This window comes from Gymnoscopelus microlampas (assembly GCF_963454915.1).
Source record: "Gymnoscopelus microlampas genome assembly, chromosome: 10".
In the NCBI taxonomy this organism is placed as follows: Eukaryota; Metazoa; Chordata; class Actinopteri; order Myctophiformes; family Myctophidae; genus Gymnoscopelus; species Gymnoscopelus microlampas.
In genome coordinates this window covers 25,247,094-25,273,419 of record NC_139947.1, presented here as the reverse complement: position 1 = coordinate 25,273,419, position 26,326 = coordinate 25,247,094, and the positions used below count along the sequence as shown (strand labels likewise).

Below are 26,326 nucleotides of genomic sequence, written 5' to 3'. Positions count from 1 at the left end.
TACACCCACCCACCCACAATTACAGATTTGTATAAGAATATTTTTAAGTGACATATTACATTTCATTTCACACGTTCAACAATATCCCTCCCCTCACCACACCCTTTTTGTACCAATTTTGCTTATGTTGTCCTATATTCTTTTCCAGAAGAACTCTTTTACTTGTTCTTGCCCCACCATAACTCAGCCTTCTGATGTTTACTAACAATGCAATGTAAACAAATATATATATAAAAAAAAAAAAGTTTGCATACAAGCATAGGCCTGTAAAATGAAAGTCCTATTTTCCATGTTTAAACCAGCTCAAGGCGATGGTTGTTAATGCTGTAAGCTCCAGCTCACACGTTTGTCAGCCATTCATTTGCCATTGTTGTTAGTGATCTTTCTTTTTCTTCTTTTTTTTTTTACCAGCTTTAAGGTTGAGAAGCTCCCGTCACAGCCTCACACCCATGACTACTCACTAGCAAAACAACTGCAATCTTGCACAGATGAAAACACTCAAAGTGGAGATCCTTAAAAGGATCCAAAAACTTGACAAACTCAGTCAGACTAGAGGGATTTACTTTTCCATTTGCCCTGCTTCTTTCAAAATTATGATTGTCTGATTCAACTCATTCTTCAGGTCTTGCAAATCTGAACCATACCTCTGCCAATAACATAATCATTTCCTCCTTCAAGAAGTCGCTGCTCGACGGGTTTCTGGCCTGCCTGCCACCTTCATGTTATGAGTTATGTTATGAGCCCATGATGGAAAAGAATATTTGTATTATACCACCATCTAGTTGTTTGCTTGCTGTCTAAAAACAAGGGCAAAAGGAAACGCTAAACCCCAGCCCTCACACCTCCTCCCTCTCCTGTCCTTTTCTTGCAATTTAATATTCTTGAACTGTTCCTACCTAAACTGCTGTATATAGAAGATACTGTGAAGTTGTTTACATTAAGTAATGTGGCAGCTACTAAATATGCATGTGTACACATGCTGATGTTCATCTCTCTCATTCTTTAAAAAAAATATGTTTATTACCGTTTTATTATTATTATTGTTACTATTATCACCTATGCTGCTGCATTGTTTGAAGGAAGCCGAACAAAAATACGTTTTACTCTTATACCTGTACACAAGATGTAACAATAAAGCACATCCTTGAACCTTGAACCTTTGTGTGTGAAAAAAGTAATTGAAAAAATACTCACGCTAGGACAATATCAGTCACCAGAACCAAGGATGTGTGTTTTCATTTCAATAAATCTAACATGGTTAAAATAGAGCTTGAAGTTACACATACAATGGGTTTATATGGGAGGGGGACGTTTCTGATAAAAATGAATATCAAACACTATCTAAATATTGAGTCAAGCAACTTAAAACCTGTCTAGTGTGCACACAAAAGCCAGACTAGGCATTAAAATGACCCCAGACGTGTTTAATAAGACAGTGGTTCCCAACCTTTTATGCTTGGTGCCCCCTTCTTATATATGTCAAAAACTGAGACCCCCTCACACACACACACACACACACACACACACACACACACACACACACACACACACACACACACACACACACACACACACACACACACACACACACACACACACACACACACACACACACACACACACACACACACACACGTTAAGTACAGTCACAACGTATGTTATTATTGTACTTAACTGTACATGTGTTACTGTACACATTTCACATACTGTTGTTGTTTAAATTGAACAATGTTATTACACTTAACAGATATACAGTACTTTGCAGTACAACTAACAGACACGATGAGTTGCACTGATATCACATTGATTATGCGCAGTAGATACAGTGGATGAATGCAGTCAAAAGTTTAGACATTTTCACCATCCCCTGTCCCAGGTTGGGAAATATTGAAGTAGGAGATACATCAATATAATATTATCTAATATTATTAGATTGACAGTCATTTCATTCCAGTGTACCTTATGTCCACATCTATATTAGATTTACTTATCTACAATATTAAAACACCTACATTTTGTACAGTAACATACGGTACACTGAAGATGGTTTGCTTCATCTGATCTATTATTGCAGTACTGCATGTCACAGAGGACATGTTGAGTACAGAAAACCACAAATCCATTACAATGGACTTTATTTTACAGACAACTTGGCAAAGAGCACCAAATCTAAGAAACCCCTCTATAGATCACTAGTCTCAGTGTGGGGTCCGGGGACCTCCAGGGGTCCTTGAGGGGGTTCCAAGGGGTCTCCAGCTAAATGATTCATAGCTAGGAACCAAATGGAACCTAGTTCCGCGGGGTCCCCAGCAAATTGAGTTAATATAGCATCAAAATCAGTTCAGCCACTTTAACCCTATTGGCTATTTGAAAATAGCCGATCTACAAGCTTGTCGATGTGCCATTAATTATGTATTTATTTTTACATTTTAACAACATACACAAAATCTTGTATGGGGTCCCTAGCACAACATATTTTGATATGGGGGTCTGTGGCCAAATACCTAATTGGGGGTCCTTGAGATAGAAAGGTTTGAGAACCACTGATCTAGAAGATGGACTGGAATGAACGGAATGGGCTGGTTTTGCTGACATGTCAGATATTGTGAATGGAACATTCTTGATTTGGTCTCGCTTGAGAGGGCCCTATGGCACGGGGCCTCTGAGCTCAAAGGAAGTGCAACCAAATGGCCACCAGATGGGGATCCATTGCCTTCTATTCATTCTTTGCCAACCTACAGGCTGTCTGAAATACTGGAATCAGAGGGCAAGTCTCTGTGGGCTTGAGTGCAAAATGTCCAGACACCATGGTCGACGAACAACTGTGTATTAATGATTGCTTATTTTAAAACATACTTGTGTATTACGTTATTAACCTGTAGGAAAGACATTTGGGGGGGGTGTAACAAACTGGATGTTATACACCTGACACGCACGCACACAGAATACAGAAACATAAAACGCACACACAATGTTTACCCAACACTGGCTTGATGTTGAAAAGGAAATCCCCGGTCAATTCATGGAAGAGCAAAGTCTGTTTCTCAGTGAGGCGTGCACTGACACTTCTACTAACACACTTCCTCATACAAAGTGCAGTTGCAACCTCATTATGCCAACTGATGACACAGCCAGATTAAAGTGAGGGAATGGACAGTGAGAGGTTCAGAGAGACGGTGTTGGATCCTTTCCTAGTAGAGTCTTTGTATTGATGGATACAGTATAATCAAAGCAGGGCCAAGACGCTCTTTCTGAACCTACTGGGGAAACCAGGAGGATTCCTGCTGGACTAGAGACACCACAGCACTTACACAGTACTGTATATGGTGAGTATGAAGGCGGTTGTGCAGGTTGAACCATGCTTTATGTGCTTTAAAGTCTTCTTGGTTAAAGTAGTGGGGAAATTGAATTCTACACACACAAGCATTAGAAACTCAGGAAACTTTGCTGTGTTAAAGATCACCCTAAAGCTTTTGGTTAAAGTCAGCCCTATTCGTGTCACCATCATACACCTTGTTTTAATTGTTTTAACTTTATTTGTCATATTGATTCTTTGATCTCACACTGAAGTTTTGTGGTTGTTTTTTGTCTGCCTGACAACAGATGCAAATTAGCTGCTATAGCTACAGTAACTGGTGCAATTACTTTTAATTGTGAGCTGCATAATAAACAATACATGGAACAAAATTAGTTCAGGAGGCAGTGTTTATCCAAATCCTAGTGACAGCAGCAGGTATTCTATTCAGATGTTGGTTGCTATTCAGATGTTGATTGAATTTGAATGAAATCATGTAATGTAGATACATTCACTGACATCTTGGAAAATGAACACTTGGAAAAACGAAGTATGCAGTGAAAGTGAAAGTGACAGGTTGAACCCAGAACAGAAAACAGGAACTAGGGATATGCTGAGGAAAGACGTTGTTTGTTCATAGCTGATTTCTCAGAAACCTATATTGGTATTGAGAAAAGGACCAATTTTCAGAATGCATTAATGAATGAAATATATATTACATAAGATGTATTTCAAATGCTCTATCATCTCACAATTTCTGCCAGTAATGATCAAAATATAGAAATAAATAAAGTCTGTAGAGTTGTGCTATGGTTGAGTTACAAATGGTTCAATTAATGCTGAGGATTTTACTGTGTAACTTCTCAAACGGCTTCACTTCCTGTGAGCATATACACAGTGTTAACTTCCCTTTTTCTTGGTACAAACAAAAAAACACTCATAAACCGGACAACGTAAAGGATGAAATATTTCATATTTTGTATAAAAGAAAAAAAGGTTGTCTCTGTGCACTGTGCATTACACCATTGGCAGGAGAGCTGGTAGCCGGAGCAACCAGGGAGATATATTGTGCTTCAGTGCCCTCCAAAGGTCTATGTTGTCCTTAGCAGGAGTGTCTCACTTGCCCTAGTAATATGAGAAGAATAGCCTCTTATTTCTGGCTAATATTACATATTAAGGGATTCGTTTAGAATGGTTAATGGCTGGTTCGTTTTGAAGATCCTTTTGTCCTTGTCATCAGCCAAATGACTGTATTCAGAGATTACATGAAAGAGAACCAGAATGATGAAATTACAAGGCACAAAATAACCAAAGCAGCCATTTTGCTAATACGACCTTGTATGAACTTTAGGGGAGGGCAGGTGGAGACTTGTCAAAGCTTTGGGAGCTTATAGTCCGAAAAATAGGTATCACCCTTTCTGGAATTAATGTGCATGGGTCATGGGACAATTTTAAAATATATTTCAATAATTTAGAGCTAAATGAATCAAACATATGAATTAATACTACAATTGTTTCAGACTATAATTCTTTAGTGGGAAGCATCTGTGAAAGTTCTTAATATTAAAATTAGTTTTTTTTACAAACATTAACTCTTGTTTAAGGTTAAGCTCCTCCTCAGTTTAGCGAATTTGAATTTGCAAGCTTTACAAAGGTAGATCATACATTATTGTCAATAAATGGTCTAAAAAAAGTCTAAAATGACTAAATTGAAGCCTGTTCAAGAGCCACCTATTATCTGATGTCCAAAGTGAACCATGGAGCCAGAGGGTGGGCGAGTGTGTACACGCATGCATGCACGTTTGCACACACACACACACACACACACACACACACACACACACACACACACACACACACACACACACACACACACACACACACACACACACACACACACACACACACACACACACACACACACAGAGCCATAGTACAACTCTCAGTTCCCAGAGGCTTAAAATACCCTGTGTGTGTTTGCTTTGTGGCCGGGGGGTGGGGGTGTGGTAAGGGTGGGGGTGGACTGGCTGTACATACAGTTGCATTTCACAGGATAGAGATTCCCCAGAGAGGACTGTGACCCCAATCTGGAAGGGACACTCACTGTCTCATCCTCGTCCTCATGCACAGAGCAACCCGGATGTGGATTCAAAACTCATGTCCACAATGTATCCTCCAGGCATCTACAGTACAGTACATGCTTGTGCCATATCACACTCCCTTAAATAGTGTCATTAATTATCCATACCCAATTCCCACATGACTTTTGTGTGGACAATCTGGGATTGCAGATGCTTTGACGTGTTTGATAGAGATTATGATGGAACTATAATAAATAAATAAAGGGGGAAAACGTCTGTACGAGCAATTATAGTATAGTAGCCTTAATGCGTCCCTTCTATGCAACAAGGGTTTACAAATGCTAGTGAGATTTCCCATGGGCACTCTCAACTTCTGTCATTTCAGTCTGCTATTAATAGTGCCCATGTCTTCCCATGCAGAGTCACAGCTAGTGCTCATATCCAGTTCTGCGTCTCCAGTATAAGCAGAGGGCTAATGGCAGGACAGCGGAAAGAGTTGGAGTCCTGATGTAATGGTGACTTAGTATCTACTAATGACTTGTTATTTACCCGTTCCACTATGCATGTCCAGACTGAGCTTAAAATCTCTTCTGTTCTGACTAGGGCTGCATCTATCGATTATGTTCTTAGCTATTTTTTAATAGATTGCTTTTTTTGATTACACACACACACGCACGCACGTGTCTGCAAAAACACTGCTATATACATCAAAAACTTTACTTTAAAACTATACCATCAGCAAACATTGTACTGTAGCACTATGCTGCCTTGAGAACACAAGTTCCAAAAATTGCCCCAAAAACGTTTTACTCTTGTTGTAAGATGGACTGAAGATGAATTGAACTGAACTGAACTGAACTGAACCAGTGGTGTGTTCTACCGTCAGATGCTGTGTACGGCGTATACCTTGAGATTTTTTTTCGTCGCTACCGTATACCTTCAAAAACTGTTTCATCCATTGAAAACGCGAGAGCGTATACCCACGACCACGCGCATCGTATCGTAGCGTATACCTTCCGAAAAAAAATAGAACACTGAACTGAACTGAACTGAACTGAACTGAACTGAACTGAACTGAACTGAACTGAACTGAACTGAACTGAACTGAACTGAACGGAACTGAACTGAACTGAACTGAACTGAACTGAACTGAACTGAACTGAACTGAACGGAACGGAACGGAACGGAACGGAACGGAACGGAGTTGAATTGAATTGAATTGAATTGAATTGAATTGAATTGAATTGAATTGAATTGAATTGAATTGAATTGAATTGAATTGAATTGAATTGAATTGAATTGAATTGAATTGAATTGAATGCTTTGGCCTAAAAGGTCATTGCCGCTGGAACAGACACAAGATGGTTAGAAAAGAATGGCTGCAAGCACATTTCAAAACCCCAGCTGGTGTTGGTAAATGACATGGTGTTGTGGGTCAGATGGACGTCTAAAAGACTGCTCTCTTTTCTGATGACTCATGATCCCAAGGCGCCCTCATTGTTAAGCCAATGGAGAGGGTGTGTCCTCTGTTTAAATACAGTGTTTCACTGTCAACAATAGAGCAAGCAAACAATAACGCTCGGAGCTGTGCAAAGACATTATAACACAAAATATGAGCCTGGCGGCATGCTATAAGATAAAAAAAACTGCATGTGTCACAGAGTAGCTCTGCCTGAAGACCAGAAGCCTTGGCCAAGGGTGGGGTGATTCCCTTTTGGATGAGGTAGGCAGTGGTGGAAGAAGTACTCCGATTTCTTACTTAAGAGTAGCTATACCATAATACAGAAATACTCTGTTACAAGTAAAAGTATTCAAACTTTTACTTGAGTAAAAGTACCTCAAAGTAAAACTACCTCAGAATTTTACTCAAGTACAGTACTAGTAAATGTACGTAGTTACTTTTCAGCACTGGCTATTAGAATCAGAATCATCTTTATTGTCACATCACAGGTTTACAGGTGTAAAACAGTGGGTGAAATTTGTTTTTGTGCAGAAAAGAAAGAAGAGGGGAGGGAAGACGACGACAAGGGAAGAAAAAAAAAAGAGACAACAAGGTATCTACATATTTACACATAGAATATCCATCCATACATTATGTACATGAGGTTTAGAAAGAAGGTGCATAGCAGCTGGTCATAACAATAGTGCAAGAAGAGCATCAGTGCGTTGTACATGAGATTAAGGTGTAGAGTACAGTAGTTTCCCCAAGAAGGAGACCCACGTTCCAATCCAGGTAGTAGCACTGGGGCTCATGTGGGATAGGGTAGAGAGTTTCACGGTGGGAGGGGGGGGGGGCAGGTCAGAGATGGGTGAGTGTAGCAGAGTGGCCTTTCCTGAAGACCAGAAGCCTAATATCTCCCTTGGCCTTGGCCAAAGAAAGTTTGCCCTTTGGCTGAACATTACGTTTGGTTCCCATGCAGGAGACCTGTGTTTAGGTGGTTACACTTGCATATTTAGTAGTGTGTTGGTCTGTTAAAAATCATTGAACTTTTCTCTTAAAAATGTCAGTGATCTTTCTTTTCTTTTTCCTCACAGACAAAAACTAAGGATGTCGGGCAAGCATCCACCAAGCAAACAAAGAAGGAGTTTTAGCTTTTCATCTGTCCGCCTCAAAAGTGAGCATTATCCACTAATCTAATCCACTATTATGAAAAAGTCTAATGACAGCACATGTATATCATTTAACCTATATAACCTAGAATCTATCAAATTTCAGCTCACCGGAAAGATAGTGAGATAGGTGAGGAGACTGGATTCACAAGACGGAGAGGGTTAAAGTCCTTCTCGTCAGTCCGTGTAACTTCCACAAGAAAAGGTAAAGGCCTTTAATTCTGTTTTAATGACCAGTTCTTCTTTTATATTAACTTCATTAAGGTCATAGCTACAGTATAATCACAGAGGTCCTTTGGCAAAACTGTCTATTCTGAAGAGCAGGACCCAATGTTTACAGGTTAAACATAGCATGCAAGACCTGATCTCCATCCGTATTCTTCTGTTTAGATAGCATTCTGGATAAAGATGTCCCTGCCCCTAAAGATGACACCGTCCCTAAAGATAACACTGTCCCTAACCCTGCCCCTGTGAGAAAATGTACCTTTGGAGTATTGTTGAAGACTACAGGGAAGTTGGAAGGTAAGACTTGTGTTAGACTTTTACACTTAAAGAGATTCTTTTTATAGGTCCACTTTTTGCATTTTAGCCTACATTAAGGTAGTAAGGCAGAAGCTGCCCAAATACACCAATCTCAAGCAAATCAAGTCCAAACAAAACAGTCTCCAACTAGATACTACATCCAATAATAAACTATTGTTTGAATGGGTCAGGTGGAATTTCTTGTCTACGAGCTCACAATGCCTTTTAATACAGCAATGCATTGATATTAAAAATAAAATGTACTTTTGAATTTGTACTTTTTAATACTTAAGTATATAAATGTACTTTTGGAGACTTAACTGTGTTTTAAAGCAAGTAGCTGGCTACTCTAGTACTTGAACTTAAGTACAAATGTGACGAAGCAAATTTCACAGTTGAGTAATATTTGACCAGGAGTATCTATAGCCTACTTTGATTGACTCAAGTAGCTTGCTGAGTTTGAGTACTTTGTCCACCACTGTCTGGTATTGTCTTTACATTAATTTGAGCCCAGTATCTTGTTCAAGTTCAGTCTCCAACAAAAGATAAGTTAAAAAATAAAATAAAAAGTAAACATGATCATGATGCAACATGTTGGATGCAGGCAGGCAGGCAGGGCAGGGTGTCTGCAGTGCAGTGGGACAGCACAGGAGGCGCATGCACTCTTTTTGCACCACCAGATACACCACTGATTTCCAAACCCAAAAGAGAAATGTGTTGTCTCCCCAGGACACAAGCTAGTAGTGAAACTAGCCGATCTATGTGAGCTTGTAGATCGGCTTTTCTTTTATGGAATTTCTTTGATTTTTATTTTGATTTAGTCATGAAATTCTTTAGAAAAATCAATGAATTTGTTCCTAATTCATGATTTTTTAAAATGTTTGGATATTTTTTTTTATTTTTTTTTATAATAATTATCAAAAACAAAATGCAGGAAACAAAAAATAAAGGGGTATTTACTAGTGACCCATAAAAATGTGTCCGCGACCCACAAATGGGTCCCGACCCAGTATTTGGGAAGTGAGCTACACTCACACCACTAAACAACCAAGCAGACACACGGTTGGTTCACGGTGAGCCTGGCTGCAAACAACCAAGCATGCGGTGCCAGGGGAGAAGATTCTCCTTTCGCTTTCAGCAACCAGCAACTATCATGGATACGATCATCGACTCTGTTTGCTGATAGAAAGAAAAAGAACAAGAAAAACCCAAATCGGAGTCAGTTGTCAAGTGTTTTCTCAAGTTCTTTAGGGAGCAATGAGTGAAGAGGTCAAAAGACGAAATGGGAAAGGACACGGATTGTCTCATTGGAAGAACAGATGGAGTGAGTAAGAAATAGAAAACGAGTTTTGATTTAAATTAAACTGATAAAATGACCGAGGCGACATAGATGAACTTACAATACGAACACTGTTGTTTGCACGCACGAACTTATGTATTTACCCATCTCGTAACTTTTAAAAAGTAGGGGTTTCTTCTGTTACGTTACGTGCGATGTCCCACTGCATGCAGAGCCAGCCGAGATCTATTCCCTGGTACTCTATAGAGTTTGAACCGTTTCAGCTGCGTGAACTATCAAGCATGAATGGATTGACATTCAGAAGTATAGGCTTGGTTAATGTTTGGTTAGGGTTTGTTTGCATACATAATAATGATGGTGCCTACTGCCTACAGCAGTGGTTCTCAACCTGTGGGTCGGGACTCCCCACATGATTGGGAGTCCCGGGGGGGGGGGGGTTACAGTAAAGGACTTTTAAGGCCTTTTAACACCTAAAACAAAAAATACCATTACAGCATCAAAAGTAATCAACAAACTATACTATACAAACTGGACAAACATTGGTCAAATTGTCAAATAATATAAGAGGCAAAACATATGAATATAGCAGCTTGTAGATCTGTTATTTTCACAATATTTATCTGGGGGGTCCCCAGTTCAAATATGATTATTTTGGGGGGTCACGGCCTTAAAAGGTTGAGAACCATTGGCCTACAGTACCACCTGTCGCCATAAAGCAGGCCATCCAGATGAAACGCCTCTGGCTGTGGAGCTGTGGTTTTAGGAGACCTGTCCTAACTGCACATATTAGGGCCTGGAATGTGTCTGCTGACATAGAGATGAACCAGGAATACCTGATAAAATAAATACAGTACATGGAACAAGCTGCTAAACGCTTCCCAGACACAGATAGGCCTACACATACATAGAGCATATAGGCTACACTTTATTGGTTAAGCAATGTAAAGTATAGACTACACATGATTTGAACATTCAGCCTAATATTTCTACAAATGCTAAGAAAGCTGTATAGCTAGTCATTTTGGGAATAAACAAGAAGTTTAAATGTAAGTTTAAAGTCTGATTTCTTTATATTTTGGAAAAAATATCCAATTTAAATAGTAAGGTGCCCACATTTCCTATTGTAGCCTTGGATCAAGACTGCAGAGATTATCTTATAAGAAGTCTTCATCCAAGGCTAGTCAAAGACGAGATTCTACCAGGATTTATCTCAGGGAAATTTGGAAGAATGCAGGTTTGATTGAGCTCCCAATGCTATGCTCAGCTCAACATAGCGGGCTTGCCAGAGATGTTGGAACATGTTTAGTTGCCTCAGGGCCAAGATCACGCCCAGGCTGCGTTAAAAGCATCACACCCCACAGTGTAGCATTTGCTGTGCTATAGTAGTTTATGGCATATAGCCATAGACTGTAAGTAGGCTACTGTAGTGGATGCTTGCTTTGATGTAGCCTATATAGTCTAGACAACTATATAGACAACCCTGATCTAGACTCTAGAGCAGGGTTTCTCATAGTGGGTGCCATGGTACCCAGGTACGCAACTCCAGGTTAATGTTTGGAATTTATCAATATCACTTCAAACCCTTTATACTTATTACCTACAAGCTCACAACGGGTCACAACACGTCACAACGTGACGCGTTGTGAGCTTGTAGATCGGCTATTTTTGGTGAAAGTTCTCCCCTGGAATAGGGATGCTGGGGTTCAAGTCGTTAAAAGTGAAGTATAAAGTTATTTTCAATCTGTCCTAATGGAAACTTGATCTTCTCTCAAATTTGGTCGTTACAAACTGTATCTTAGGGGGAAGGATTAACATATTTATGTACCATAATATGACGTAATGTGATAAATGTAACGTGCTATAAATTAACAATGTTATTCAAGGGTGCCGTGGATGAAAAGGTTATTTACAGGTGTGACCTGAGCCAAATAGATTTGAGAGCCACTGGTCTAGAGCAGTGGTTCTCCAGCTTTTTCATGTCATGGACCCCCAAGTTAATTTGGCCGCGGACCCCCATCTGATAATATTTTGTGCCAGGAACCCCCCTACAATTTGTGTTAGAATGTTTCCAAATATTTTCAATATCTTTTTTAAAATAGCAGATCTATGGTACAGGCTCACAGCGCATTGCATCGTGAAGCGTTGTGAGCTTTTACATCGGCTAATTTCAAATACATAGGGTTAAAGTGGTTAAACTGATTTTGATGGTATATTATTAACTCACTTTGCTTAGGACCCCCTGGAATCCCTTCAAGGACCCCTGGGGGTCCCTGGACCCCACTTTGAGAATCACTGGTTTAGGGCATGTAGCCACTAGCCAGCATAGACTAGTAGCCTGCTGTATTGGATGCTTGCTTTGATGTAGTTGTCAGACTCTAGAGGAAAATCAAAATGTGGTTTAACCTCACCACGCGACTACATTTCCTGACTGTGGTGGAAGCAGGGTGCTGCTGCTGACAACAACAAGCAAGACAGAAACTGAACGTTGTGAAAATGCATTGCAGTAATCAGATTGAGTCTGTCAGTTAATGTGCTGCAACATTTAATTTTATCAGATGCCGTAAAGGCAACAAGTAAGATTGAGAATCAGCGTTATTTGTCACATCGCAGGTTTACAGGTGTAAGGGAGTGGGTGCAATTATTTTTGTGTGTGTGCGTGGTCCATCATTTTGTAGTATTACATGAAAACAGAGAAGATAGAGGTGCAGTGAGAGCAGAACGGAAAGAGATTTAATTAAACAGGTTGAATAGCACAAATAAAGATATATATATACACACAGATAGTGTAGGTATATGCATGAACACTAGAATGCATAGTCATATGCAGGTGTATACATGTTCTTTTAGAAACATTAGCATATGCAAGTGTGTGCATAACGTGCTGTCATGAGGCTGGGTTAAAAAAAGAAGCGGCAGGTGTTCTTAAGATCCTGTTTCAAAGACCAGTTTGTGCTAAATGGAAAGATTAAAAAACACATATCTCACATGGTAAAAAAAAAAAACACTGCAGGAGGATGTTTGCCCCTGAAAGAGGAGCTTTTTTTTGCAAGCTATTCAGGTGCAGGCATGGTGGAGTTGAAAAGTGTCTCACTTATGTTGACAAACCTCACCCACTATACAAACTGTGTAGCTGCGAGCCCATTTTGTCCTTCCGCAAATCCGCACTGCTGCAATTTAATGTGAGCTAGACTGGAAGTGAAAATTGGCCCATGTCCAATTAATTCACCTGTCCGTGTCCAGTCATGTAGGTTTTGACCTTGATCATTCTTAAATCTAAAGCAAACATGCATGATTAATTATGCATGTAGATAGTTAAATGTCTCATAGCCACCAGTAGTATTTAGCTTTTTTCTACCATACCTGACTGAAAATAATCTCTCTGCTCGTGGGTACAGTGTAATGAGACCGTGAGCATTGAATATACTCCATCCTGTCCAGTCAACCACCTGAAGGTGGGTGAAGTGGAGGTGTAATTACAGCTAGTGAATTTACTATAATGAGCTATAATTTATCTGGCTAGGCCTATAGCACGCAGTGTTGACCTCAACCCCCTCTAAACTCACTCCACTGCATGATTATCATAGTTTTGTATTTTTGCTTTCCTTTCAGTTAGATTTTCTTTTAGAGTGGATATAGTTGCAATTTCGTTTTTATTGTTTAAACATTTAAAAACAAACAATAAACAAACTAACGCCTTCACATTAGGTAGTACTGGTGTGTTGTAATATTTTTTTGTGAAATCGTTTAACGTTAACATTGTGTTTTGTGAGCCAGATGTCATAGTTGAATGAAAGACTAAGCCGTCTGCTGTCTCCACCCGGAGCACAGCACACCTGCACCAGTTAAATGCTCGCTCCCACAAGATGTACAAGTTCACTACAGTCTTTCTTTCATCCTTTCATCTTTGTGGTAAAAACATATGTGAAGGAAGTGAAGTAGAGAAAAGATAACAAGCTATTCAGATCAGTATGTTTGTAAACAAACGTGTTGGGGGTAGAATGTCTATGGATATTTACACAATATAAAATAAAGTGTTCAGAAGTTTGTCAATCTGTGGATATTTAGATCAAAATAATATTCTAATGCTCAACAATACCATAAGAGTCCTGTTCTTTCATAAATAAGGTTAATGAATAATAATGCTCCAAAATCTACCCGGAAATCTTATGTGGTGATCTGTACCAGTGGTTCTCAAACGTTTGTGGCTCAGGGCACCCTTGTATGTAACCTTTTCATCCACAGCACCCCTGAATTACATTACTTACATTTATGTCCTATACATTAATGACTTCATAAATATGTAAATCTCCCCCCCTAAAATACTGTTAGTCAGGAGGAAAACTTGAGATAACATCATCATTAGGACAGATTGATTCTTTTTTTTATACTTGACATTTAACCACTTGAATCACCCCTATTCTGGGGTGAACATTAGTCAAAAATATTTATTCCTGTAGATCTGCTATTTTTGCCAAGAGATTTGGTGTAGATTGAAAAAGAACGCACCAAGTACAGTGCAACTCGGTCCATTTTACTAATTAGGCCTATAGAGGGTCTAAGTGGTCAATTCCAAATATTATCAAAGTATTCTGCGGCACTCCTGGACTTGCGTCATAGCAATCTAGTGGCATTCCACTTTGAGAAACCCTGATCTATACTAGCTGGGTTCCCATGTGGGTGAAATTGGCACAGAGTACTTGGAGGCCAGTCTATGATGGGGGAAGCAAATTGCTACCTGTGCATAAACATGTATTGCTTTGTGTAATGGAAGAATACACCAAACACTAGGGCCTAGGGTAGTCTCTGTTTCTCATTGACCTAAATGTTCCCTCTTTTGTCCTAGGTGAACAGCCCAAAATCCATACCGATGTCAACGGAAAGGAGGGTAAGTCATTGTCCCATGCGGGCAGTTTAGACTTTAGTGGTGCAGCTGTTTCAAGTTGTGGGCTCAGAATGTAATTAAGTGTTTTTCAAACCAAGGTTTAAAAAAACATTGGTTATCTGAACAGACTTGGCAGCAGCAACTCTAAGTCTAATCTCTATCTTGATTTTTAATCATGGTAGAGCTTTGGTTTTATTGCAAAGATGGAGAAGACAAATAAAGTCTTTAGTCCGGGATATACAAAGATTATAGTTTGTTTACAAACTCATGTGCTACTTCTCTGTCCCTAAATTGCATGTTAGTAATATAATCCACCTGGGCCACCACACAGTAAAATCCTGTGTTAATTTATCCATTTGTAGCTCTGAGAGTAACTTCATAGAGTTACCCCATGGAGTAAAATTAACTTATGTATTTTATTGTTCAGTATATAACTTACTATACAGTACAACAATAAAGATAATATGAACCAGGCCAGGAAAATGGAGATGACATCATGACACAAGTGTTATGCCTTAAATATACAGGTAATTGTGTCCCTCAATTAAGTTATTTTTTAAGTCAGTTGAATATCCAACATACTGTACACGGTACACACACATGTAGAATGAAACGATCCATCCATCCATCTTCGTCCCCTTATCCCGAGTCGGGTTGCTCCTTTCCCTGGCCACATTAGCCAGCCCAACTGGGGGATCCTGAGGCATTCCCAGGCCAGTGTGGAGATATAATCCCCCCATCTGGTCCATGGTCTGCCACGTGGTCTCTTCCCAACTAGGTGTGCCTGGAAAACCCCCCCAGAGAGGCAACCAGTAGGCATCCTTGCTGGATGCCTGAACCACCTCAACTGGCTCCTTTCTATGCAAAGGAGCAGCAGCTCTACTCCGAGTCTCACTGCCAGCCACCCTCCTGAGATAACCAACAGTATTTCGTCCACTTGTATCTGTGATGTAGAAAGAAACTGGACCGTAGGGCCAAACAGGAGGTTTATGGATGCAGTGAGAGAGGACATACAGGTGGCTGGAGTGACCAAGTGAGATCACCTATAATCACTGGAGGTTTCAGGAAGATCTGCATTTGTTATGCCTTTCTTATCAATCCCAATCTAAATTGAAGCTGATTAAAGGTTATCAGAGGAGCTCAATGGGACAGAGCCTCTCTGGAGTTACCATACTATCCATTTAGAATGCCTGTGTGTACCAGCTAAAAGCCCAGAAAGTGTACGTATAGGCTATGATGCAAGTAGAGACTCTCTCTATTTATTTATTTATTTGTGTAGCCTAATCAATCATCGCACTTGTGTTTTAAAGTGTGTACAGACAAGCAATGTTTGTCTGTACCATGGTGCAACAACTTTTGACTTGCAGATGCATATCATCATTTTCCATAGATAATATGTTAGATGCTATGCATAGCACTTTTTCTATTTTCTCTCCATTCCTACAAAGAAATTGCAAGTGAGGGAATATGGTGTGAAGCCTTTTCTAACGCGTGGTGTTGACAGTAAATAAGGTCTTCTCTTGAGTGCATTTAAAATGTTTATTTTGATGCAGGATGATGACAGCATAAACAAAAGCCAGGTGTTTAACGGATAATTAAACAACGAACTAGTGACAATAAAATAAACCGAAAACACTCAAAACAAACTGAAAACACAGAAACGGTTGAAAAACTGTATGGCTTCCCGTGGCGTTCCCAATCCCTACATCTGTGCACCTGTGACCCCCCCAAATAGGCGATTTCCCACCTATGCCCAGGTCAAGCAGTAATATCACAGCACCTTTACAATATCACAGCACCATCACAATATCATAGCACCTTCACATATTCATAATAAACCGCAATCAAATTGACTGCAACAGTAATGGTAATCTGTTACGACTTAGGAGTGGCCTACAGTATAATATAATTGTAGCGTCCACTGTGCAATGCTTTTCATTCATTCATTGATTGAATTTTATTTTTCCTTTGCTGCCAGTATTTGTGAGGTAGGCATAGTATTTGTTTGCACTTGTTTGTTGCTTTTAATGTTATGTGGTCTTGCCATGTGATCAGTGGTGGACAAAGACTCTACCCCAGTATTTGAGTCAAAGTATAGATACTCCTGGTCAAATATTGCTCTAGTACTCACTGCAAGTGAAAGTTCCTCAGTAAAATTTGTGCTTGAGTTGAAGAACTGGAGTTCTTGTTTTTAATTACAAAAAAAAAGTTCAAATTACGAAGTACGTTTTCTTTTTAGTAGTGACGCATTGCTGTACTAAAATGTGGACATTTTCCAAAGATATACAATATGTGTCATGTAGTGGGGTGAAATTCGTAAGTATATACTCAATACACTGAAGTTAAGTACAGATACTCAAACAATGTACAGTACTACTCAAGTAAATGTACTTCGTTACTGTCCACCACTACATGTGACCTATGTCACATGACCGCTTGAACACTTCAAATATTGAACACCTGTCTTCAGTTTCACTTAACACCCTGTGATGAAGACACTCTGAGTCCAAACGCATCTGAATTCATGACTTACTAACGGATTTCTTTAATAATAATCTGTTCGGCTTTTATCAACTGCCATCCATCCAATACCATGGACTTCCATTATAAGTAAGCTGGACAGTTATTGTCTTTTAATTCTTACTCGACTACATGCTTCCTTGAAGAGCAGAGCACCTTATTTTGACTTCACTATTGTTCTTAACCTGAGATAGGTGATTGGCGTTTAACGTTTTCTTTTGAACTCTTTCTTAAAAGCATAGTTCACCCCCAAAATGACTTTTTTACTATCGATTAGTCACCCCATGGAGACTTGAATTCATAGATTTATTTTAGTTTTTGTCGCATTCCTAATCCAATAATTTGATGACCGGCAGTGGTTCCGGTACGAGACACAAAGAGTCTCCTTTGTGTCACCTACCGGAACTGCTGCCTACCGGTCCGCTGGTCATCAAATTATTGGCTTGGGAATGCGACAGAAACAAAAAAAATCCATGAATTCAAGTCTCCATGGGGGTGACTAATAGATAGAAAAAAAAGTATTTTTTTGGTTTAACTATCCCTTTAATGTTTACTGAATTCAAAATGTATTTTGCTTAATGTTTTATTTAAAGCACATTGAATTGCCTTGTTGTTGAAATGTGCTACACAAATAAACGTGTCTTGTCATATTTTGTCTTCACTCTTCACAAAGATGTTTCTGTTGGTCTTTAGTAGTGAAACCTTAGACAATCTCTTGGCCTTTGTTTTCCACTATAGAAACAGCTCAATCCTGTGAAGATGGAAGTGGAGAGAGAGGACCTCTCAAGAGGATCAGTGCCATGTGGTCGTCTTTCCGCAGACGCAGACATGACCGTGAGTACTGCTTCAGAAGACCCCCCACTATTTATCTATTACAATTCTGAGATTAACCACTGAAGCCCATTTAAAAAAATCCCAAACAGCTGATATACAAGCTCACAACACGTTGCATCATGACATGCTGTGAGCTTTTTAGATCTTCTATTTTCAAAAATGTATTCTTGTCAAATTGATTATGTTTTATAACCAATTAAAACGATTAGTTTCATTATCTGTTGCACCCCTAAATCTTTCGAAAACCTCTAAAAGGCTTAGAAAAGTTCTGCCTATTATGACATGCCCAAAATGGGGACGCCAGGTTGAAAGTGGTTAATATCGGCTTACTGCACTTTTTCTAGATGTGTAATTACATTTGTGTAAATTCAGTAATATGTTTCACTCAGGCAGCAAACACATCAATCACATCGTTTTTACAAACACCACCTATGCAACAGATTGAGGAGGTGATCATTAGCCTAAGTGTGACTGTTTTGGTTGTACAGTATGTGTAGTACCATAGCAATCAGATGAGCTAAACCGACTACAGCTGTGTGTGTGAGAGAGAGATAGTGTGAGAGAAATGAATAGATGTGTGTGTATATACATACATACTCATGCAGGAATGTACAAATAGTTGGCTGCCTAAAAATATGTGAATAAGTGACTTCATGTGTTAGTATTGTGCAACTCGAAATTATCCCATATAAAAAGTGGGTGAGAGTGCAGTGCTTGTGTTTGGTTAGAGGTACAGTACCACAAGTTAACCTACCAAAAACATAAACCATGGGTGTGACAGGAAGTTAACTAAACTTAACGGTTTGAGGAAGAAAAAAACCCAACAACAAACAAAAACTCAAGTCTAATCATCACGGCATAGTCACAATCCCTTATATGGCTTTGACTGTGTGGTGCTTGGCTTATGTGGTGCAATAGCCTTGCCTTAAAGGCCAATATGCATATTCTTAGTGCCCTGCATTTTAATGCAGGGCACTAAGCAGCAGAATCCAACTCGGTCACAGACTATCAACAAAATGAGTTAGGCCAGGTACACACTGCAGGACATTAGGTCCGATATTGCTGCCGCCGACCTTTTTTGGCGCTCGCCAACAAAACCTCCCGATCTGACGCAGATCGGCCTTTGATCGGCGAGATAATGCTCGCTGTGTGTGAAAGGCTCCGCGACACGATGTGGCCGCGATTCTCCGCTCTGCGACGGCTTTCCGACCGTTTTCAGATAACTAAACTGTTAGATATTCGGCCCTGTCGCAGAGAGGAGATCGGACAGTATCATACAGTATGAAACGGTCTGCGGGGAGATCCACGCTACAGCCAATGAGAGCACGTTACAGCAACCGTGGCTATGGGAGCGTCGCTGGATCTGACCACAACAAACAGTCCCTACCGCAATATTACCGTCCAGTCCTGTTAACATTATAAAACAAAATGAGAAAGTGAGCGAGCCTGGTGGGCTGTTTATTTTAGAGGAATTGTACAGAGAGAGAGAGAGAGACAGAGACAGAGAGCGAGAGCTCTCTCTCTCTCTCTCTCTGTGTGTGTGTGTGTGTGGGGCTGTGTCTGATGTTGCGAGAGAAATAAGCAACCAGGTCTATGAAAACAAGCCCAAGAAAAGGCCACTTGAGCACTTTAAACCTATTTACAAATACATTGGATATTTTAAAATAGCCAATCTACAAGCTCACAACGCATCGCAGCTATTTTCAAAGAAAAATCTTGAGAAAATTGTGGAATATTTGACAAATCCACACAGATCTTGTATGGGGGTCTATGGCACAACATATTTTCAGAAGGGGGATGTCTGCGCCTCTGCGGACAATTCATTATTATTATTAATTTGGGGGTCCTTGCCAAATGTTTGAGAACAACTGGTTCAAACAATATTAGGAAACAAGGCCAAAAAAAGCAACTACACTTTCAAGCAACTTTACAGAAAAACAATCCCAAAGTCGCTTATAATAAGCGGACATGGCAACTGTTTCAGCGCACTTGACGTGCGAGAGAGGGCGAGGGAGAGGGAGATAGGCATATCACGGGATACGTCGATTAAAATGAATTGGACACACAAATGTATGTATTGGGTCTGACTCTGGAGATGGCATCCTAGTGAACTATCCTACAGTGTGTCAGCCCTTGTCGGGGATCAATCGTGTTGTGAAAACCACAACGACATTATGACAGCCGATTTCAAGAAATAAACTCCTGCAGTATGTTATGCTTAACGATCAGATGACCCCCCGAGCACTTTAAGGTCCTGCAATGTGTACCTGCCTTTATAGGCTTAAGTGAATGGAGGAAAGACATTAGTCTATACCTGTGGTTCTCAAAGTAGGGACGGGGGACCATCAGGGTTCCTTTTAGGGCGTTCCAAATGGCCCCTTACAGGTCTGTAACTCTGAGAATGGAACCAAATGGACTCATAATGGTCCATTTGGTTCCATTTGTACACTCTCAGAGTTATGAGGGTACTTCAAATCAAAACGTTTGAGAGCCACTGGTCTATACTATTAGATTTCTACAAACATTTTGAAAATGGCTGATCTACAAGCTCACAATGTGCCCGTTGCGATACATTATTAGGTTGTAGATCTGCTATTTTGACTTTAAAAAAAGTTTTTTAATTGTAATCGAGGCGAAAGTTTTAAATAATCATGATATTGATTGATTTGTCATATCGCCCAGCCCTAGTATGACCTGTTGCTGTGTCTGTGTGTGTGTATAGCACTGAAAGATCCAGCCCCTCCACCCCCAGAAGCAGACAGCACACGTGAGCCGTGCTATGCCAGTGGCCAGTACTTCTTTGAGTATCTGGTGGTGGTCAGCCTGAAGAAGTCCAAGGAAGGAAACTATGAACCCCAGATCACCTACCAGTTCCCCAAGGTGAGTTTGATAGCTGGTCCAAACATACTACCACTTAAATTAACCTTATATACTTAAATTAACCATATATACTTTGTTGTATTTATCAACTAGCAAAAACAGCCGAACTACAAGCTCGCAATGCATTGTGAGCTTGTAGATTTGGGCTATTTTCATAATTTTTATTATGACATACACAGAATAGGGACAATAGGGTTCATGTGATGAAAATTACTTTTCTAATGTTTTAACCTTTTGATTATATCGCAGCCACATTTAACTATTTGCTTGTTTGTTGTTAACAAATCTTGGTTTCAATTGAGATTTTGGTTTGGTCTTGAATTTACTAAACTGGTTGCATTTAAATTGTGAAATAGACACTCGCCTCGGGTTAATTCATGATCAGGATTTGCTAACTTCAGAACTAGTTTTCCTAACCTCTGACAATAGCTGATGGTTACAAAGGAAGCTGTTGCAAGAAAGCCTGAAGCAACTGGTGAAACATGGAGAGGAAATGGGTTGATGTATTTTAAAAACACATACAGTATTGTTTGTCTTTCTGTCAGAGGGATGCGATGTTGAGGTTCCAGAAGGAGGAGGAAGAGAAGACACTCAAGGCGATCACTCTGTTTTGTTTTCCTGAGGGCATCAACTGGGCTCCGTTGACAGAATACCACAGGTATCACAGCTCTCCAGCCTGATTTGGGCTTTACACAGAAAGCATTTCATGAGCGGAGGAGCCCTTGAATATCTTGTCCAGAGCGCTCGCATGCAGCCTTTATTGTTCCCAGCAACGTTCAAACCTATCAAGCATTGCTGTGCTTGAACGTTTTGTCATCTGCGTTATTAGCTCAAATAGCTTAGCTGAAACAACGTAAACATGGACTTCTATGGTTGTGGTAACGATTCAATGCCTGGTCGTAAATAACCTGGTCACACACAATCAGGAGAATCGCCCAGGGAGCTCCGCTTTCTTTACCATAGAAATTGCATGGCAGACAAGGTGCTGCCAGCTCAAAAAATGCAGTGTTGCGCGCCGAAAATAGCCGATCTACAAGCTCACATTGCATCACATTGCGGTGTGTTGTGAGCTTGTAGATTGGCTATTTTTGACCTCACGCCTTTGCACATGCACCCCAAACGTGTGTCAGAGATGAATTCAAATCCCTTGTTTGCTCTTCTTCCAGCGAAACCTTCTCATTTGTACTGACTGACCTGGATGGGAGCAGAAAGAATGGATACTGCAGGAGATTACTGGTCAGTTTTATCCACAAGCCGCCTGTTCAAGCACATTTTAAGTGAACTCTTTGAATTGTCACAAAGGAACATTAAATGCAAAATAGTTGCATTTCCTTCGGCTGGGCTGAAGCACATAAATGGTAAACCATAGTATGATTAGTCCTATTTGATCCTGTGGGGATCAGCTTCACCCAGCTGATTGCTGCTAAAGTGGTCGGACTTGAGCGCAGGGGGGAGCAGTTAGGGGTTAAGTGTCTTGCTCAGGGACACCTCGACACATTGCCGAATCAAACCTGGGACCTTCTGTTTCCCAGGACGTTTCCTAGGAGGCCTCTCTATCCCATTCAGCTATGGCCACCCCTGCTAGTATAGAACATACTGTAGCCACGTCAGAAAAGGCTTTCATCACAAGCATGGGAAGAGTGGGAACTGAATACTATTGGATGGACAACTAGAAACATCTGGTGATCTCACCAGATTTCAAATGATTTTACGTGTGGCTCTGCAAGTGTGTGTGTGCGTGTGCGCAGAGCTAATCTTTTTTCTTTTTTTCCAAACGGCGCTGTCTTAGTTTTCCTACTGCAAGATTCAAATTGAATGTAGTGATTTAGGATTCTACATTTATGATTAGTTTCTCTTTTCCCACTCCAGCCCAATGGGAATGGAGCACGTCCACCAGAAGCGTACTGCATTATCAGCAAACTGGCATGTTTTGGCCTTTTCTCCAAGGTAAGTCCTTAAGTAAAAATGTACAGTTAAGTTTACAGTCTTACACACACAGAAGCCTTTTTTCCCCTCCAAAGACAATTGTCTTGGCTGGCGTCGGCAGTCATTGGTATTTAATCAAACAATGCTATATGTGCTTTTATGTCAGATCTTTGATGAGGTTGAGAAAAGGCGACAGATCTCCATGGCGATGATCTACCCGTTCATGCAGAAGCTGAGGGAGTCTCCGTTCCCCGCCCCAGGAAACACGGTGGAGATTAAGAGCTTTATCCCAGAGTCTGGCACTGAGGTGAGAATAGCATTACTCTTCCAGCCTCTCTGATTTTAAACATGTTAAAAATGTAGACTTACAATACTTTTTTATGTGTTCACCTTTCAACCTAATGCTGTTTACAAAGCGAAAAAAATATATAAGGCCTGGGGTAAAAAAAACAACTGGCCAATGGAAATAATTAGTTTTCCGGAATTTGTTAAACACTTGGTCGTTGTGTATTTGTGTACTTGAAGTTCACGCCAGCTCAACTTGGATTGTAGATTTGTAGAGTTTGTAGCAGCTACAAACGTCAGGCATTGCTTTGTATTTTGATGTCGCTGGCTTTCATTGAAAATGAATGGTAGCCTGTTGCTTTGTATCTGCCAGTGTGAACGCTGCATGAGGGCTGAAAGGGTTAGTTAGCCAGTCCTCTTTAACAACTGTCATTACTCCGGGAACCAGCCAAGCTGCCGTAAGAAAGAGTTCATACAGAAAAAGGGTTGAAGGAATCTGTGACTCAGTCAGGACAAGAAAGAAAGAAAGCCATGAATACAGTATCAGCAGGTTGAAATAAAATGACACGGCAGTCATTTTGTGTAGGGGTAAAAAAGACTCATGTAAAGACAAAACAAACTCGTGTTGTGAATAAAATGTAAAAAGTATGGGGAGTGTGGTGTTTATACTTCAGGTATGCGAAAATAACCGAGAGAAGATTTTAGAAATATAGAGATACCAGGGTGAAAGTTGTTATACATGAACACATTGTGCTCATTTTTGGGTGAACTCTTGAGTCTTTCCCCCAGACAACACCCCCCCACTTCCCTGACATAATGCCTCAGGTACACAGCTCAGTGGTTCTGTATGAATGGCTGAGACGGCACAGCTCAGCCCAGTGAGCACCTTGGAAGTGTGTGTTCAGTGCAGGTGTGTGTTACAGTTACAGTGTAAGGTTTTTGTCTGGGCCTGCCCTTGCTTCTTTACCTTAACTTCTCCCCCTCCAGTCAAACTATTACCTATTCTACCATGTGACATTCCAGCCTTCCGCTCTGTTGCACAGTCAAACCCAGTGTAATGCAGTGGTTCTCAAAGTGGGGTCCATGCAAAATATATTTTAATATAACATAACATGTTAACCTTATTTTATACTTGGGCTATTCAAATAATTTGAATAATGCAGAAACATCTAAATACAAATCTTTTCTTATGGGGGTCTCTGCTCCAGGGCGGGCACAAAATCTTTTCAGATGGGGGTCTGTGACTAAATACATTTTTGACATGAAAACGTTTGAGAACCACTGGTGTAAATGACATTATACATTATTTATGCTTTAGTCATAGAAACTTTACATCTATATGTATTATGTAAAGCATTTGGCATCGGTGCTGTTAGACCGACAGTATATCCATAGAAGAAAGGCTCAAATTACATGTACAGGAACACTACAAACAGCCAATCAGAAAGTAGCACAAGGGTCACTGGGTCAGAGCGTTAGTTTTCAGTGTTATTGTAATCCAAAGAGGGAATGCCAGTGTAAAGAAGAGTACAACAAAGAAGGAGGGGTAGAATTTGGGTTCTTTTTTCAGCTCTTGGGGTAAACAGATGAGCAGAAAGACTCTTCTTGTCCATGAATAGTCCCTTTGTCCGTGGTTTCTCTAAAGGTAGGCACAATGACATGAGCTAAGCAAACGCTGGCTTCAGTTAATGTGGGCCATCTACAATGCTTGCCCCTGAAGCCACCAGGTTGGCTATTTTTCTTCTTTTTTCCTTTAAACTCCAAGACCATTTCAAAACAAAATGAGGTTTGGGGTGCATAATAAGTTACCCTGTTCAGTTAAAGGAGCACTTCACCCAATCTTCATATAATTGGTCCTCACTAATGCTCATTTTAAGATGGCACAATTTCTGTCTATTCTATAGTCAGTGTACAGTTCAGCAACCTGACTACCAGTGACATAATCGGTGGCCAGATTTGGTCATTTCAAACAAGATTTAAAACTTGTAATTATCTTTCATTGTTTCACCTGACTACCACTGTCATTGGTAGGCAGGTTTCTGAACTGTCCATAGCCCAGCAATGATACTGTATACAGACTGAGTAGACAGAAGTGTCTCCATCTGATAACGATAATTATTAAGGACCAATTATATGAAGATATGGTTGAAAATGGGTGAAGTGCTCCTTTAAGATGATAACGTTGATGTTTGATGGCCATTTTAGTGTTTAGGGATACATGGGGGAGGCTTCAAACAAACTGTGTGAATCATTTCTTCAGAAGGTGTGGCCCTTTTTTGTATTAGTAATAGAAAGGAGAGACTTACAAGTGGAATGTTTTGTTGTGAGCAGGGCTGACTCAGTGTTGACAGGTCAATAACATATCGTTGCTGTCGGTTGGAAACCTTGTTTGTCCAAAACAGTTACTTTTTAGGAAATGTAAAGAAATTACCTGTGTTCCAATGCATGATTATTATTTAGTTGTTTAGTTTCACGATTGTCATACAAATAATTGTGATTAACGATTCAATTGTGTTTTTGGCATTGAACTTATGAATACTATTTATTATTTCTGTTTGCCTTTTAGGATTCATAATCAAAAATTGCACAGGGCATATATGACAAAACTTAAATACACAAAGAAATTACTGACATATTTAATAATTTTATACTTTAAATCTTTTTTTTTGTTAAAGGACAACTTTGTTTTTTTACAACCAATGTTTATGTTTTAGATTGTAATTAAAGTAAATAAAAGATGAGTGTTAAAAATTTTAAATTTACTGCTTTCTATAGTTTTAGCAATTTTCACAATCTTTTTTACAGTGTTTTCACAGTGGGCGGGGGCATTCTGTCCGGTGGCTAAATATGCATTTTTTTAACACATTAACCCGGCGTTTTCTTTATTATTATTTACAGTAGCTCTTCTAGCCCCCAATAACTCACATCTGGCCATCTCAGACAGCCGGACCTTTTTTATTGTGTAAAAAAGGCATATTTAGCCACCGGACAGAATGCCCCCGCCCACTGTAAAAAATATCGCAAAAAAATGCTAAAACTATAGAAAGCAGTAAATGAAAAAAAAATTACACTCATCATTTATTTACTTTAATTACAAGCTAAAATCTAAACCTTGGTTGTAAAAAAACAAAGTTGTCCTTTAAATACGGAAAAGGCTGCTATTTAAAAAGATTTTTGTGTCACTTTGTGAC

At 39.9% G+C, this 26,326-nt stretch overlaps 1 protein-coding gene across 3 annotated transcripts in view; it reads left to right on the top strand.

The window, feature by feature from the left end:
* The first annotated feature begins 3,108 nt into the window (after positions 1–3,108).
* Positions 3,109–26,326, top strand: part of LOC311053488 (DENN domain-containing protein 2D-like) — a 28,102-nt gene continuing 4,884 nt past the window's right edge. Inside the window, exons 1-13 of one of the 3 annotated variants that reach the window (XM_084069070.1) lie at positions 3,109–3,326; positions 5,797–5,885; positions 7,370–7,430; positions 7,912–7,991; positions 8,093–8,191; positions 8,377–8,508; positions 14,652–14,693; positions 17,949–18,044; positions 20,767–20,924; positions 21,470–21,582; positions 22,091–22,160; positions 22,794–22,871; positions 23,017–23,157. In XM_084069070.1, coding sequence (XP_083925196.1) covers positions 7,925–7,991; positions 8,093–8,191; positions 8,377–8,508; positions 14,652–14,693; positions 17,949–18,044; positions 20,767–20,924; positions 21,470–21,582; positions 22,091–22,160; positions 22,794–22,871; positions 23,017–23,157 — 996 coding nt within the window. In that variant the 5' untranslated portion in view covers positions 3,109–3,326; positions 5,797–5,885; positions 7,370–7,430; positions 7,912–7,924. Of the gene's footprint in view, positions 3,327–5,796; positions 5,886–7,369; positions 7,431–7,911; positions 7,992–8,092; positions 8,192–8,376; positions 8,509–9,547; positions 9,833–14,651; positions 14,694–17,948; positions 18,045–20,766; positions 20,925–21,469; positions 21,583–22,090; positions 22,161–22,793; positions 22,872–23,016; positions 23,158–26,326 lie in introns of those variants that run through there. The other 2 variants (XM_084069069.1, XM_084069071.1) reach the window with 2 other exon arrangements.